Source organism: Sander vitreus, chromosome 12 (assembly GCF_031162955.1).
Source record: "Sander vitreus isolate 19-12246 chromosome 12, sanVit1, whole genome shotgun sequence".
Classification (NCBI taxonomy): domain Eukaryota; kingdom Metazoa; phylum Chordata; class Actinopteri; order Perciformes; family Percidae; genus Sander; species Sander vitreus.
The window spans coordinates 25954940-25972423 of record NC_135866.1 but is presented as its reverse complement, the minus strand read 5'-3'; the positions used below and the strand labels follow the sequence as shown (position 1 = coordinate 25972423).

General features: G+C 38.6%; 1 protein-coding gene across 1 annotated transcript; it reads left to right on the top strand.

Moving 5' to 3' along the window:
• Positions 1-235: 235 nt before the first annotated feature.
• Positions 236-15732, top strand: LOC144527036 (dihydropyrimidine dehydrogenase [NADP(+)]-like). The gene is made up of 25 exons (XM_078264861.1): positions 236-642; positions 2017-2127; positions 2359-2441; positions 2807-2894; positions 3108-3269; positions 4203-4399; positions 4844-4925; positions 5360-5447; positions 5687-5794; positions 6282-6451; positions 6531-6741; positions 7199-7383; positions 8235-8450; positions 10650-10814; positions 11138-11206; positions 11349-11432; positions 11648-11768; positions 11916-12035; positions 12490-12632; positions 13677-13731; positions 14151-14272; positions 14615-14761; positions 14855-14917; positions 15294-15371; positions 15468-15732. Exons 1-25 carry the CDS (start codon positions 613-615, stop codon positions 15630-15632), a joined length of 3063 nt encoding a protein of 1020 aa, XP_078120987.1. The 5' UTR covers positions 236-612; the 3' UTR covers positions 15633-15732.
• The last annotated feature ends 1752 nt before the right edge of the window (positions 15733-17484 follow it).

The following is a 17484-nucleotide window of genomic DNA, read 5'->3' as shown; positions in this document are numbered from 1 at the left end:
GGTATTTTTTCTCTGTGTTAAGAAAAAAAAATACAGTAACATCCATACAAATAGTATAGATTCACCCTCACCCACCACGGTCGGTGCTGTGCCTCTCCTAAGTTTGTATTGCAGAAAAACAATCTTATACTATTAACTGGCCTATCTGGATTTCATTTCTGCCTAGCAGCAGTGCGCCTAGAAACCGGAAGAGAAAAGTGGAGTCCTTGAGACAGGCAGGAAGGAGTTAAAAGAAAAATATGCAGCCTATGCAGGGTGGAGTTTGGACCTGCCAGTTTACTGTAGTTATTGTTTGATTTAACCAGAGCTCAAGAGCAATGCACCCAGAAACAAGGCTGCTGTCCAGTGTTGGCCTGAACTTCGATCCACAGAGAGTTATATCAGCTTCCGTATCAACTGATTAGTCTGACAAAAGACAACATATGGGGGCTTAAACAGTCAGTGTGTTTTATAACTGTCAGTGAGAGCAGTGGACCTGATAAGGACGGTCAGCTCTCAGATAGTTGCACTTGGGAGCAGAGCAGTCCCAGACAGTGCTTCGGACCTCTAATCCAAAAGACAAAGATCTTCAGAAAGCATTTGGAAGCTTTCATTCCCAAACCAGACAGAATCATGTTGAGTAAAGATCTTCCAGACATTGAGGTATGGTATCTGTTTCTTGAACAGGATTCTCTATTCAGGGTACTCTCTTCATTAACATACTGTATATCTACAGGTGGCAAATAACCTTGCGCGGAGAGGAAATCTACCTCAAACTCACAATAACAACATATCTGACAATAATCTTGATAATATAAATTCACACATTATGGTACAAACTAATTTTAAGTCATGTAAGGATACAAATGAAAAATTATACATCTTCTTATTGTTAACATTTTTTTTACTGATATTCAAACATCATATGATCATGTTTGGAAGCAAAGTACTCCTCTGCCAGGGTTTTTGTTGTTTTTTTGTTTTCAGTGGTAAAGAGATATGGGGTATGCATCTGTTTAAAAAATATCATAGTTTAAAGTCACTATAAATCAGTTGAAACTTGAAAAAAAGTGATATGTTGATCTTGACCAAGGCCTAGGGCCTGAAACGTTACCTTTAAAAGAGAAATCCCTATGGAGCCAGAGTTATGCAACACGTTTTTCCTGCTTTAAACTCTGCTTACAGTGATAGCCCCTCACTACAACTCTTGGTGTGCGTTTTCTATATTACATAATAAATTGTTGATCAGCAAATTCAAACAAACAATCTTTAGGCACATATGAAGGAGGGATTTTTATGCAAATATGTACTTTTCAAATGTGATTGTTTTGGTTTAGTTTGGGGATTAGCCTCCATGACTTTAGACAGAACAATAATCTGAGGCCTAACAAGGGGCTACTTTGCTGTGTTCGCCAAGTACTAAAAAGTAGAGGAATAATTCAAAATGAACAAGATTCAAGATTAACTTTATTGTCATTCATACTCTTCACATGGCAAGTGCACAGCAGAACAAAATCACCTCACAAATGTAAAAATGCTAATAAGTGTAAAACTTTAAAAGTTGCTTTCCACCTGTTACTCATGAACTACTACTGGTATCTGTCTTTATAGCCCAGAGAGATCTGCCGGCAAATCTACTGAAACTACGGAACATTCTAGGAAGTTTGCTTGTTTGAATGGTTGGGGTCAAGATGATAAGATAATGACAAGCTGCCAGGTCAATGCACTAAGTTTATGTGACCCGTGGTATGAAGACACAAGAGCAGAAATGAAGAAACAAATTGTGTCCCATACTAACATATTATTACAACAGAATTATATATCCAATTAAGAAAGCAAGATCCAAACCAGTCAGATGAGGCAGTATTAAACAGATCTCAACAATTCATTGTTATAATCATCATCAACAATTTGCATAAGTACTTACAGAGTCTAACAATGATATAGTACAATTATCTTTGTGTCTATCGGAGTCTAACAATCAAGAGGTTTTTTTTTTTATAGATGTTTTGATCTATTTTCCCTTATTTTCTACAGAGCATCCTGGCTCTGAATCCCAGGGTGAAGACTCATGCTTCAATTATATCCACAGCGAGCAAAAAGAAAGAAAAGAAACACTGGAAGAGAAACCCTGAACATAACTGTAATGTAAGTATACCAGACACACACACACACACACACACACACACACACACACACACACACACACACACACACACACACACACACACACACACACACACACACACACACACACACTTGCTTTGGTTGTGTGGTTTAGTTATGTTTTCTTCCTCCATGTCCATCACTTTTTTTTGCTCCTCTTGTCCCCGTTTCCTTTAAATTATTTTTCATTGTTCTATTTCCTCCACTCTTCAGTCTTGTGTGAAGTTAGAGAACAACTTTGACGATATCAAACACACAACACTGAGCGAGCGCGGAGCACTACGGGAAGCAATGAGGTAAGAATGAATGACTTTGCTATTTTACAAACGATAAAATAACACTTTCAACTGACTTGTAACACACACCCAATCTCACAAACTCACTCTCATTTAGCAGGCTACAGATTGTCCACAAGTACGAGTTGTATATTTATAAGATTTCATTTTTGTTGGCTGATGGTGATATTTCCAGTGATAACATTAAAAAGAAAACCTGTGGCCAACAGCAGTGCATGCGAATAAAAACAATGTTGTACATTGTTGACTTCACATTATAGTTGCCGTGATGCTTGCTGCTTTCTTTGACTGTTTCTTTGTCTGGAACGAATGATTTTTCATAACTTAGATTTAAACTGTTAAATAAAAGTAAAATCTGTGTTTAGGTGTCTAAAATGTGTGGATGCTCCCTGTCAGAAGAGCTGCCCTACTAATCTGGACATAAAGTCATTTATTACAAGCATCTCTAATAAGGTACTGCAAAATATATACACACAAACACACTCATGCATCCATACACATGGCCATTTTGACAGTTCAATGCCGTGCAAGATGGTTTCGAAGAATTTAGGAACAAAAATGGAATAGAGTAGTTAAATATACAGAAAATTATAATTAGTATTTATGTTACGATCTTATCATTCATGTTTGTGTGTATCTATGTCTGTGTGTGTGTGTGTTTACCAGAACTACTATGGGTCAGCGCGAGCCATCCTTTCTGACAACCCCCTGGGTTTGACCTGTGGAATGGTGTGTCCCACATCAGAGCTGTGTGTGGGCGGCTGCAACTTGTATGCTTCTGAGGAGGGACCCATTAATATTGGAGGGCTACAGCAGTTTGCTACTGAGGTACAACATGTATAGCTGTCAATAATACGTATAAAACGTATGACAAATTGTTTCTGGGCGCCTGGCTAGCTCACCTGGTAGAGCAGGCGCCCATATATAGAGGTTAACTCCTCGATGCAGCGGCCGTGGGTTCCCCCTCTCTTTCCCCTTTCATGTCTTCAGCTATCCTGTATAAATAAAAGGCCTAAAAAATGCCCAACAAATAATAACTGTTTCTGTAATTCCTAACCCTAACCATACAGCAGTGTCTTAAAAACTCAGTATATTCTTCCCAGGTGAGATCAAACTTTCAACTTGGCTTTGGGTTTAAAAAATGATTTGTATTACATTAAGGTTAATGTTAATGCAACAACATGTAACTTTTAAGAGAAAAAATATTTTTCTTTTAAATGAAAAGTATACTTCTAAGCACCGTTGGTCTATTAAGCACACTCAGGGTTTTTACTGATACAGCCTTACTTGGTCTAATATGTGCATTAGCCTAGCTAATATAGGCTTTAGATAAATAGCTATGTAACTGGCATCATGGAGTCAGTATTCTGAATTTATGATTCTTGAGCATTGGACATTATAGTTTGACGAAATAATCTTAAATGAAGGTCCACTTATAGTGTGTTCAACTGCAATAACTGTCCTCGGTGGATTGGATTTGGATGGATTTTGCTCAATTTTCATGTTCTTGTAAGTGGGCAATGAACTAGAGTAATTTCTACTTGAACAAGCAGTACAATATATTTTAAAAATAAATCATTGTCCCTTTATTGCCAATTGTAGCCACTGTTCAGCAAGAGGTGCATAGGCTCACTTTAAAGTCAGCCATGTTGTGTTGAGAGTTATGTACAGTATATCAGTGTTACGATATGAATGGAGTCTATTAAAGGGCTTGACCAGTGTATTATTTCAAATATGCGTGTGTGCTTTTTTTCTTCCTAGGTGTTTAGCAAGATGGGCATCCCTCAGATCAGAAATCCTGACCTGCCACCAGCCAATGAGATGCCAGAGTCTTACCACGCCCCTATAGCTCTAATTGGTTGTGGCCCAGCATCAGTTAGCTGTGCCTCCTTCCTGGCCCGTCTTGGATATGATAATATTACCATATTTGAGAAACAGAAGTACATTGGAGGCCTAAGGTAAAATATCATAAACGTCATCGTTGTCATCATCATAATCATCATAATCATCATAATCATTATCATACTGTGTATCATATCATATCAAAGATGTAGATATCAAAGAAGTATGATATAAGAGAAAGTATGTATATAGTATGATATGATATTGTGTCAACAAAAGGATTTGATTGTTAATTAGTTTTAAGTCAGTCTTTATCATAAGACTTTTACACACATAATTATACAAAGCAGGGCTAAAGATACAGCAAATGCTGTCAATGAGAAATTAAAAAACATAAATCCTCAATAACTGCAAAAATAAAAACAAACTTGGCATTAATCCAGCAGAATCTTTGACAAAGTCTGACAAGGTCATCTGACTATTTTGTTACTTGGCAACTAAATGTTCAGTAATTTTTGAAACACATTCAACATTTAACAAATGTGTTTGCCTCCCTGTAGCACATCAGAAATCCCTCAGTTCCGGCTTCCCTATGAGGTCGTCCAGTTTGAAATAGACTTGATGAAGGATTTGGGAGTCAGGGTATGAAACTTACTCACACATCATTTTTGAAGTGGCCTTAGTGTCCATACTGTAAAATGCTGGAATACACAGAGTATTTCAATACTTGTTTGTTTATCTAGTCTTTGGTTGTCTTCTCTTTCTGTTGTTTTGGTTTTTGATCATCTCAGTGGACTCAACGTGTACTGAAATATGATCCCAAACCTTTGAAATCTATTGTCAGTCCCATGTTGGACAGAAAATGGACAAGGATCAAATAATACAAGTTGATTCATAATGTTGCATATTCATGAACATTAGGACAACAATAATGATGTGTTAAGACCTTTCTGATCATTTCATTCCATCCTTACACAGTCTTGTTAAATGTGTGTGTGTGTGTGTGTGTGTGTGTGTGTGTGTGTGTGTGTGTGTGTGTGTGTGTGTGTGTGTGTGTGTGTGTGTGTACAAACCAGGTGGTATGTGAGAAGGGTCTAGGTGTTAATGGAATGACTTTGACATCCCTGAAAGAGGAAGGATTTAAATCTGTATTCATCGGGATTGGTGAGCGCCTCTTAATCCATTTGTAACAATTGTACAATATGTCTATGTGTGTGCTTATGTGGGTTCAACTGTTATGCAAACATGGTTTAATACAGAACATCTTCTTTGTGAGTCTTGTCTTTTTAAGTTTGTTAAACTGCTCAAAGTCACAATGGAGCCATTGACAACTGTATTTGTTGAAACTATTTTAGAATACACACACTTTTTCTTACAATGCATCTGTCTGTGTGTGTCTCCAGGGCTCCCTCAGGCCAACAGAGCTCCAATTTTCCAGGGTTTAACTATGGATCAAGGTTTCTTCACTTCTAAAGACTTTCTGCCCATGGTGGCCTCAGCCAGCAAGAAAGGTACTGTGGTGAACACACACACACACACACACACACACACACACACACACACACACACACACACACGCTCAATGGTGTTTTAAGCCCCCAACGTCTCCTTCAAGGCAGCGCTGCGACTGTTGACTTCAAGGCACCTAACCATAACCATAACCATTGCCTAATCCAAGTGCCTTCCAGGCAGGAGACGTTGGGGGCTTAAAACACCGATAAACCACACGCACACACACACACACACACACACACACACACACACACAGACAGGCAGACACACACAGACACACACACACACACACACACACACACACACACACACAGCAGTTTCGCTGGTGACTTCACTTCAACTAACAAACATATGTAGGTATGAATGGGAAATCAGACAGGAAGCGGGCCAGTTCAAAAAAATCTTCTAGTACAGAAAAGTATATTTTACGAGTCAGAGAACATCTCAAGGCACCATATGTCTCTGTCTCGGTCTCACTGTGTCCAGGTATGTGTCAGTGTCGCTCCTCTCTGCCAGAGATAAGAGGTATGGTGATAGTTTTGGGGGCCGGTGACACTGCGTTTGACTGCGCCACCTCGGCTCTTCGCTGTGGAGCCAAGAGAGTCTACGTCTGCTTCAGGAAGGGATTCACTAACATCAGGGCTGTTCCAGAGGAGGTACGGATGAGGAATGGATGGATATGCAGGCAGATGGAAAAATAGAGAATATTGAATACATGTGTTTTTTTTCTGTCAGATGGAGTTGGCTAAGGAGGAGCGGTGTGAGTTCCTGCCCTTCCTGTCTCCTCGTGAGGTCATCATGAAGAACGGTCGGGTTGCCGGGTTACAGTTCTGTCGCACCGAGCAGACTGAGGAGGGCGATTGGATGGAAGATGAGGACCAAATTGTCAGACTCAAGGCTGATTACATCATCAGTGCCTTTGGGTCTATGCTCAACGAGCCTCAAGGTAATTAACCAACTAGCTGAGTAGCCGCTAGCCCTGAACTAATATGAATCTGAAGATGTTTTATAAATCTTTCTTTGGTTTGTGAAAGGTATCTGTTTGTGTATTTTTTCAGTTTGTTTTTGTATGTTGATATGTTGTATTTATAATAAATAAATAAAATATCGGTATTTAAAGGCTAATTTCTACTACAGATGATTTTCATACAAATTTCTTTTTATTTATTGAACACAGGATGACTTTCATAGATGTTATCAACCAATATGGCTCACCACAATCTTCCAAACTCTTAGTCTCTTTGTGTGACCGACTATGGAAAAGGTCCTACAAAATATATATGCATATGTTTGTTACATTACGGAAATTAAGTCTTTGAGTTTTTCAGATTTGTAGGAATTGTTTCCGTAAGTTTGTTTCCTGTTCCTGTTTGTAACCTGATCCATATTTTGTCTGTGTGTAGTGAGTGAGGCCATGGCTCCTGTGAAGATGACCCGCTGGGGTACTCCAGAGGTGAACACCGACACTATGCAGACCAGTGAGCCCTGGGTGTTTGCAGGAGGAGACATTGCTGGTTTGGCGAACACCACAGTGGAATCAGTGAACGATGGCAAACAGGCTTCATGGCACATTCACAGATACATTCAGGTAAATCTGTCTCTCCAATCCATGGCTGCATACAGATCTCATACAGCTGACATCAGTGAGAGAGAGCTAAGTCTCATATGTGTCATCTTGGTTACAATTTGTAGTTCATTCTTAAGAAGTCACATAGGCTTTACAGTACATAATGTGCCACACCATTTTCTTCAGATCCTTTATTCCATTTCATTTGAAAGGTCTGCTGTAGGGTACTGTAAGAGAAATAATTGTATCTTTGCCCAGATGAAGAAGAAATAAATAAATCAGGCCACATGCCAATTCTTAGACTAGTAGAGACTATTAAAGGTTCATTCAACACACATGTTTGTCAGACCCAAACAATGGTCCAGCTGTCCCACTGTCTCCTTACTAGCTTCAGCTGAACAGAGATAACCTATTTATCTCTTACCCAAAGTTACACAAACATATAAAAAGTGTTATGGAGTTATAAAAAGATTTATTATACAAAATATATAAGCATTTGAAATCACAAAATTAACCTCTCAGGTACTCTGTGTGCGTGCCTGACATATGTTATTGTGCTGGGTATGTTTATATGCAGTTGGAACTTCGACATCTGAAGCCTTTTTTAATATAATAAGCAATACCAAATGATTTTCGATACAGTATTTGTTTCTCGTTTAAATTTACATGTTAGATCTTCTTTCAACGCAGTTCATGAATGTGATGTTGACTGTTTTTCTTATTAACTCTGAGTACCACCACAGTCATGAGTACTGGGACTTGCCTTTTGGACACCAAGTACATCATGATGATTTTAACTCAGGCCTAACTCCATGAATAAAATATTAATGATGCGAAGTGAATTATTTGTCCCATCTCCCTTCCTACTGCAGTCCACGCACGGACAGACAGTGGACCCAGTTCCGAAGCTGCCGTTATTCTACAGTGCTATAGATCAGGTGGACATCAGCGTTGAGATGTGTGGGATAAAGTTTCCCAACCCGTTCGGCCTGGCATCTGCCCCTCCCACCACCAGCACAGCTATGATCAGAAGAGCTTTTGAACAAGGATGGGGCTTCGCTTTAACAAAGACATTCGGACTGGATAAGGTACAGTCTGAGATGGTTTAGAATCTTTGGAACAGTAAACACACACATGCACACACACACACACACACACACACACACACACACACACACACACACACACACACACACACACAAACACACACAATGTAAGGTATCAAGCAAGCAGCACATATAGCGATTTCCAGTATTTTTAGAAAAAGCCTAGGGGGCAAACCTATAAGCTATTTTGGGTCTAATACATTTCACCGAAGCAGACACAAAAAGGTAGCTATTACTGTACATTTTGGAAATGATCTAATTAGTAACTTACAAAAAGAACCAACTTTACAGTATCTGAATGTGGCCAAACCTTCTGGAACCCACTTTTATAGCTATTTACCCATTTTAGTGTGACTATTTTGATTTGAGCCTTTGTTCAGTTTGTTGCAGCTTTATTTATAGTTCACAGGTACAATGTCTACAAGGCAGTGCTTGATATCTAACAGAGATGGTAACATCAAAAAAAAAGTAGCAAAATAGTGTAGGGCTGCATCAACATTTAATTTTATTGTTGATAAGTCTGCCAGTAATTTGGTTGACCAAGAATATCAGCAAATATTCATATTTCTTTCAATCCTGGGTCAACCATTTAAAGCACTTTGTAACTTTGTTTTGAAAAGTTGCTTAAAAAAAAAAAAAGTAAAAAAAGTTTATTATTATATTATTATTATCGTTTGAGAAGCTGGTACCAGGTTTTGTTTTTCTGGCTCTCTGCTTAAAAAGATCAACTAAGTAATCAATTGATTATAAACAGTGGCGGGCCGTGTATTTTACAACTGGGTCTTCAGTATTATCCTACAGCAATTAAACCACCTTTGAATAATCTTACCATGACACTAGGACATTATCGTGTGGAATAAAGTGACTTAACACAAGGCTCAACACCAAGAGGGTTTTAATACACTATTGCAGAGACATGAATACACGGTCACTGAAGCCATCACTTTTACGCAGTATGGCAGGATGCTGCATCACATATATGCCCTGTTTACCTGTACATGGTTATTTTGAAAAACAGAGACATTTAAATGGAGGTTTAGGCAGCCGAGAGAGAGAAAGAGGAAGTGATCCGTTGCTGTTGTTGCTATTTTCGGTCCTCTGGAATTTTAGATTCAGATTGGCTAACGTGGGCTTGAGCTTCTCGTTACACTGCCACCTACAGGTTTGGCATGCTCTTGATGGCATTGGCGGCATAATACACGGGTACATGTAAACGAACACTTTGTTATTTTTGAAAACGGTTGAAATGTCCATTTATGAAAATAGTCGGCCACGTGTAAACGTAGCAATAGTCAAAATTAATGTTATTACCAAAGAAACAAAAACAAACCCACAACATCCGGTCACATTTACTCATACGACGACCACAGAACAATCAAAAACACAAATTACACAATCAGCGATCAACAGGCTTCCCAATTCCAGCCAAGCTGCTGGGGCTCAACAACACACACATGCCACCACGCACACACAAAGGCACAGCGGCCACTGACACTGGTCAAACCTTAAACACCAGCAGCAACTTAATCTAAAGCGAGCAGTAATAGCTAGTAAAATCATTTCACTAAAATGCAGAAACAGCCATTAAACTTACCAAAAGCTGCTCAGCATTTGAAGAAAAAGTACATCCACCTTTCTTTTATTAACTTTTTTCATTAACTTTTACGTTCTAAAACTCAAACTGAACTTGAACTAACGTTACTGCTACAGTTATGTGATGCTAGCTAGTTTTGCTTCTCGGCCACCGTATACTAACTGGTCCGAAAAATGCTGACATAGGTGGCTGGGCCAGCTAGAAGGCTTTGGCCTGTCAAAGAATACGCCCAACAAGGCGAAAAGGGCAAACTTGAAATTTGATTACAATTAAAAAATATATAATTTTCTGATTCTTCAATCTCTTGGCCAGCAGAGAAGGCCTTGCTGGCCCTAATGGCCCACCTCCGATTATAAAAATGATTGAATTCTGATTAATTGACTAATTGGTGTGTCTGTCATGTTTCAGGGAATGCCTTTTTTATTAGCTTTATAGGTAATATGTTGGAATTAATGGAAACATGCAAACTTACATGCATGACATGGAACTGGAATTTGACTCCATTTACCAACCCAGTAAAAAAAACAGTTAGCTTTCCACAGCCACCACTGTCTCTGTGATTAGCCTCTATAAATCTGTGTCTGCAGGATCTGGTGACCAACGTTTCCCCTCGTATTGTGCGTGGCACCACCTCAGGTCATTTGTTTGGACCAGGTCAAGGCTCCTTCCTCAACATTGAGCTCATCAGTGAAAAGACAGCAGCCTACTGGTGTCAGTCAGTCGCCGAGCTGAAGAGGGACTTCCCTGATAATGTAAGTTTTGTGTCACGTTGTTTCTTCATGGACAAAGTTTTGTCTTGACTCTATTAAGAACATGAAAAGCCAACTGAAAATGACAACAGGCCAAAGGTTACCTATTATGTTACAAAAAAGCAGACCTATTTACATGTCGATGTAGATCTATCTGTCGTGGTGACTGCCTATCAACAGTGTTAATAGTCTGATCCAACACCATAGTGAGATTCAATTTTCAAGTCTTTGTGTCTGAAGTATGGATGGATGGAAGAAAGGGTTTGACACTCTCTTACATTGGTTTTGGACATTTGAAAATGAAGCTTTCCCTGTCTCTCTGTCAGGTGGTGATCTCCAGTATAATGTGTAGTTATAACAAGGAAGATTGGACAGAACTAGCCAAGATGGCAGAGGTAAGATATATTACATACCAGTAACATAATCTTTCCCATTTACAGAATGTACTGCACATTATAACTACTGTGTAATTATTATTTTTACATGTTACAAACTGTGTGGCTTGTTGAGGTGTGAAATATAAAAATGTGTGTATAGGAATCAGGAGCAGATGCATTGGAGCTGAACCTGTCTTGTCCTCATGGGATGGGGGAGAGAGGAATGGGTCTGGCCTGTGGACAGGTACACACACACACACTCACACACACACACACACACACACACACACACACACACACACACACACACACACACACACACACACACACACACACACACACACACACACACACACACACATGATACCATTTAGTGTAATCTTTAAAAAATTAACAATTTGATTTGATAAATTGTTTGTGTATTGACATGTTTGTGTTTTTATGTGTCATTGTCAATAGGACCCGGTGTTGGTGCGTAACATCTGTCGCTGGGTGCGTGCAGCCATTTCCATTCCATTCTTTGCCAAACTGACACCAAATGTTACCAATATTGTCGACATCGCCAAGGCTGCTCATGAAGGTAAACACATTTTTTTGTACCACACTCAGTTCTTTTTCTTTCCTCCACATTATTTATGCTACTGTATTTTTACATTGCATAGTGCAAATAATTAACATGTATGTAATGAATGTCTATGATCATTGTTATTGTTGTTTTATTTTATAGGTGGAGCAGATGGAGTAACAGCCACTAACACAGTCTCAGGTTTGATGGGACTGAAGGCCGACAGCTCCCCCTGGCCGAGTGTTGGAACAGGCAAACGCACCACGTATGGAGGGGTGTCTGGTAAGGACATACAAACACATACATGATCCCTTTTAACTGTTAGTTACAGTTTTGCACGTATTGCACTTCTAACTAACCTCAGGGGACTCAAAAAAGACAGATTAAAAAGGGAGTGGTCAAAATGAAGAGCAGAGGCCACAATATCCTTATTTTAATCCCCAATGTGGGTCGAGCTCCAAAAACGCTAGATCCTGCACTTTCCATAATGCATCTTCATTGCATCTTTCACCAGAACCTCTCTGTCTGGTAAACACCTCCAGTTCATAACACAGGCTTTCTGTTATGGAATGTGTAGTGTTCAAGCCCAAGTTGAGACAATCCAGATGACATCATCAGGGCCTTTTTATTATATATCTTTAAAAGATCCTTGAGTGACTGAATGAATTAAAGTGACATGAGGTACACTAGTGTGTTGCTTATCCTAAGCTCTTAATAATATTTACAATGTGTGCAGGTAATGCCATCAGACCCATCGCTCTCAGAGCAGTATCAGCAATTGCCAGAGCAATTCCTGGTTTTCCAATTCTGGCCACTGGAGGTATCGACTCAGCAGAGAGTGGGCTACAGTTTCTTCACGCCGGAGCCTCAGTGTTACAGGTGATAATATTACTGCGACACCTACCAGGGTGAGACTGAAGTAATGGTTTACTCTAGAAATCAGTCAGTCAATGTTAATATGATGCAGTTTAGTGAAATTGATGAATACATCTTTTTCTTAAGACTTTAATTTGATTCCCCTTACTGTTTAACAACACTGTAGATGAGCTTTTACTACATTAAGTTTACTATTCTCCTACATCTGTGCTTTTTTTCCCCAGCGATTCTTAGAAAGAAACACTGTGCAAATATGAAAAGTTACATCCAGTAAAGTAAAGAGCCCTGACTTTGTAATGAAATTAAATATAACTTGAAAGCTGCAGTGGAAAGGAAGCAAAAAAATGCCAGAATTTGAAGTAGAGTGAGACCTCTTCCTGCAGCTCTCCCTCTCCTCTCTGTGTCGCACAGGCAATGCATGGGCAGAACAGCCAATAGGAATGACCTGTGATTGACCAAAGTCTCCTGTGATGGCTAGATTTTCTGAAGCCTATACAGAGGGAAGTGTAGTTTTCTCTCAGAAAACATGAATTACAATATGCTGAAAGTGTATAAATAAAGTGCCTACCACAGCTTTAATGTCTGTGCCTTTTGGAATGGCAGTGATTGAGACAGCGACTGTATTTAAGTTATCCAATAAGGTTGTTACTTTCCTTTTAGTCCTGAGAATAAAGTCTTAAACAAAAAAAAACAAAAAAAGCTCTGGAGTGGATATTTCTTAGCAGAGGGCACCACGGTGTAAATAGTAATCAAGTTTTTAAAGTGAGAAGTTCAGCGAAACAAAGTGTTCATCCCTCTCGTGTTAATGTAATGTACTGTGGGTAACAAAAGTAAGTGCAGCGTGTAAACAGGCTATTTAAGTGGGTTTAGAAAAATAATTTGTTCATTTAAAAGAGTGATTTGAGGGATAGAAACAATGGCAAGCAGTAGTCCTTAATGAAAATATCCAAATTGCAGTTATTTGAAGCAAAATAAAATCTTACTTTATTTGGTTTGCATTATGTTTTTGTTGATGTCTGTTTGTCTTCCTGTATCTGATTCCCACAGGTGTGCAGTGCAATACAGAACCAGGACTTCACAGTGATTGAGGATTACTGTGTGGGTATGTAACTTGTTACTGCATGCTAAAGACATTAAGCAAATATAACGTATTTGACCCTAAAACAACAAAAGAGCAATAATGACAAACATCTTTACTGTAGTTGTATTTTACAATGCCACAAACTGTTACTGCCTTCTTTTAAACAATGGAATGCGTGCATTTAGCATTAAGGTGTAATATTCCTAGTTTTTGGAAATCTCAAACAATGACCCATGGGGCCAGTGTATTTGTTCCTTGTTTATCTCAACAGGATGTACTCTGCGAGTTAAAGTCTGTATTGACATGGGAGATTGATTTTACGTTTTCAAACAGGTCTGAAGAGTTATGTACACACACTTTGTATGCTCTTGACCCTCCTGAAAAAAACATGGATATTTAAGCTATAGGATAATACCATTATGGTGGCTATGTATGTTCAGGTCTGAAGGCCTTGTTGTACCTGAAGAGCCTGGAGCTGAAGGACTGGGACGGTCAGTCTCCTCCAACAGAGAGACATCAGAAGGGAAAACCTGTTCCCAGACTGGAAGACCTAGTGGGAAAGGTACCACTTCTTACTACCAATAATACTACTATTAGTATTATACTAATTATACTTCTGCTGCCATTGGCACCACTACTTATGTAGAAGAAGTAAATAAAAGACATGAATGAAGCTTCATGAAGCTTCACTCTCTATTCAACAAAGGGTTCAAGGCCCTTGAGCCTTTTTCTTAAAACCTAGAACGCAATCTAGCAGGGTCAACAAATAAAACTAATATTTCATGACGGTTCATTTGGACATCACTGAATGTTGGAACGGAGGAGTGAATCTGAGAATCTAAGACTAATACTTTCTCTAAACGTGTGTGTGTGTGTGTGTGTGTGTGTGTGTGTGTGTGTTTAGAGCCTCCCTAGCTTTGGTCCATACCTCCAGCAGAGGACAGACGCCATCGCAGAATACAAGAAAAAGCTTAGAAACAACAAGGCTGATGCAATAAAAGCCGACATCCGCCAGGTCAACACGTCCCAGAAAGCCGTCCCTGCTGTCAAGGTATGGCATACACTTGTGATTCCTTTGGACGTATTGTGCTTTGTTTTGTGAAATAACTTTTTAACCAAGTAGGCATCTGTGTTTTGCGTGTAGGATGTGATAGCCAGAGCACTTCGCTACATTGGAGCATACCAAGAACTAAACAACATGGAGCAGGTACCCTCTTTTCTCACACATTATATCACATTTATATTCTAATTATACAGGTACATATTAAATATTCATAAATGCTTTCCAATAAAAGAAAGTTGTAAGAATGGATTTTGAAGGTGCTAATGATGTGGCGTGTCTGATTTCAGTAGGCAGAGTGTTCCACAGTCTGGGATAACCAATGTGATGATGTGGTCATCATCTATAGACAGCAAATCAAAGGCAGACTCTACCAGAGATTGTTTTTGTCTTATTTAAAGTCACAATATTAGTACAGTTATCACTGACCTCCACAGATAAACAATAATTTCCTGCCTGCATGTCTGAGTGTGACTGTACCTTGAGTAGTAATAAAACAGTTGATCTTCCCCTGTGTTCTCAGGTCCAGGCTCTGATAGATGAGGAGATGTGTATCAACTGTGGAAAATGTTACATGACTTGCAATGACTCTGGGTACCAGGTATGTCGGTCCGTCTGTCTGTCACAACATTTTAAACACATTTTTAAGACTTATCTGCCTCAGTCCTGTAACATGATGTGCTTACTGTCTTTCCAGGCTATAACATTCCACCCAGAGACCCACCTTCCCATGGTGACTGATAGCTGCACGGGCTGCACTCTGTGCCTCAGCGTCTGTCCAATCATAGACTGCATCACTATGGTTACCATGAAAAAACCCTACATACCCAAGAGGGGTGTGCCCATTAGTCCTGTCTGCTAAAGGGAAAGACAAAACCAAAACCGTCCACATATTCAATAACGGAGACCAGATGTTATGAAGTTTTGTTTTATGACAAATAAATCTGTCGAATGAGGTTTAACATTTGTTGTGTCCCATTAATGCAAGTCACTTAGATGATGTAAAGACTTCAAAAGTGGCAGAAAAATGATATCCTATGTGTTTATCTGCTTTATATAGAAGAAGAGGTGCAAGGTTATGAAAAATGTAGTCTTGATTTTATAAAATACTAGCACCATTGATCTCACTGGAGAAAACCTTTTAAAGGTCACAGTTCACAATAATGGTATCAAAATTTATTACGCAATAATTTAACTGTTATTCTGGCTCAAATCATTCAAGTAATTGTGGATTCTGCTTTATTGTTATTACTCTGTAAACACTTAATGTGATGATAGATCATTTCTCTAATTAAATGTGCATTTACTGAACGTGTAAAAAGAAATGCTTCTTTGATATGATTTATGATTTAAATAAACGGTTTCTGATTTAGCAAACCTGAACACTGGAGCACAAATTAACATGATCAGAAAAAAAGGTATGTCCTGTTACACATCTCAGACTTCGTGGATCCAACTCGGATGAAACTCATGGACTTTCACGTACTGACTCGTCTGAAGGATAACAGACAATGGTGGAAGAAGTATTCAGATCCTTAATTAAAAATGAGCAATACCCCAATATAAAAACATTCTTGGTACAATTCTGCTTTCAAAACTAAATTACATTACATGTTACATGTTTTTTTGTTTTTTTTTCTTTTTTTTAATTAATTTCTGTGGGTCATCATGATTAGGTACCATGAAGTAGATATATAGATAGATACTTTATTCATCCCGAGGGAAATTTTAGGTATCCAGTAGCTTAGACAACCATAATACAACAAACACACATACACACATATATCTCACATATATAAAAATCACTCCCAGAAATTTAAAGAGTTAAAGGTGCAATGGTGGTAGTCATCATACATCAAATAAGAACGAAATAACAATGGAAAAAAAAAAAAATTTCAGAATTTCATCTCTACTTTTACATACTATACTTCCCTCAATACTTCTTATTGATTATACCAACCCACCCCTACCAACCCACCCTACCATCCGCCCACCTCTCCCCCCCCCACCCCCCATTTACCCGCACATTACTGGTCCTCATTCAAGACAGGTCCCACATACACATACACACACACACACACACACAAGAAAAAATAAATAAAAATAAAAATTATATATATATATATGCTATTAAACGAGGAACATTTTGGTTTCTTTGTTGAAAAAAAATTATTTGGTTGGTACTGTAGTTCCACCTTTGTAAAGAGCCATTCTGCTTAATAAGTACTTTTATTTTAAATATGTCTTACTTATGTATTTTAGTACATTTTTGAGTGCAATAATTGTAATGTAGAAATTTACATTATTTTATTTCTACTTTGAGGTGATGCTAACTTTATCATATTTTTTAGTTGATCATATGTATTGTATTTAGAATCTGAATCTGTAGAGTAACCAGTATAACCAGTCAAATAATGTAGTGGAGAAACAAAACGTTCTGTATATCCCACTAAAATGCACAATGTAGCACACAGTATTATACTCAAGCACAAGTACCTCAGGAGTACAGGGCAGTACTTGAGTAAAGGGTACTGCACAGAATACAGAACACCATGGTTCTATTTCTCTATTCTGCTTCTGTTTATGACATGAATAGAATGTGACATCACAGTTATTCTGCTTGTAACCTTCTGACTGCAGACAGTTCATATCATGTTAATCCACAATTTATTTCCCATGCCTACCAAGCCATGGACTATTTAAACTCTTCATTT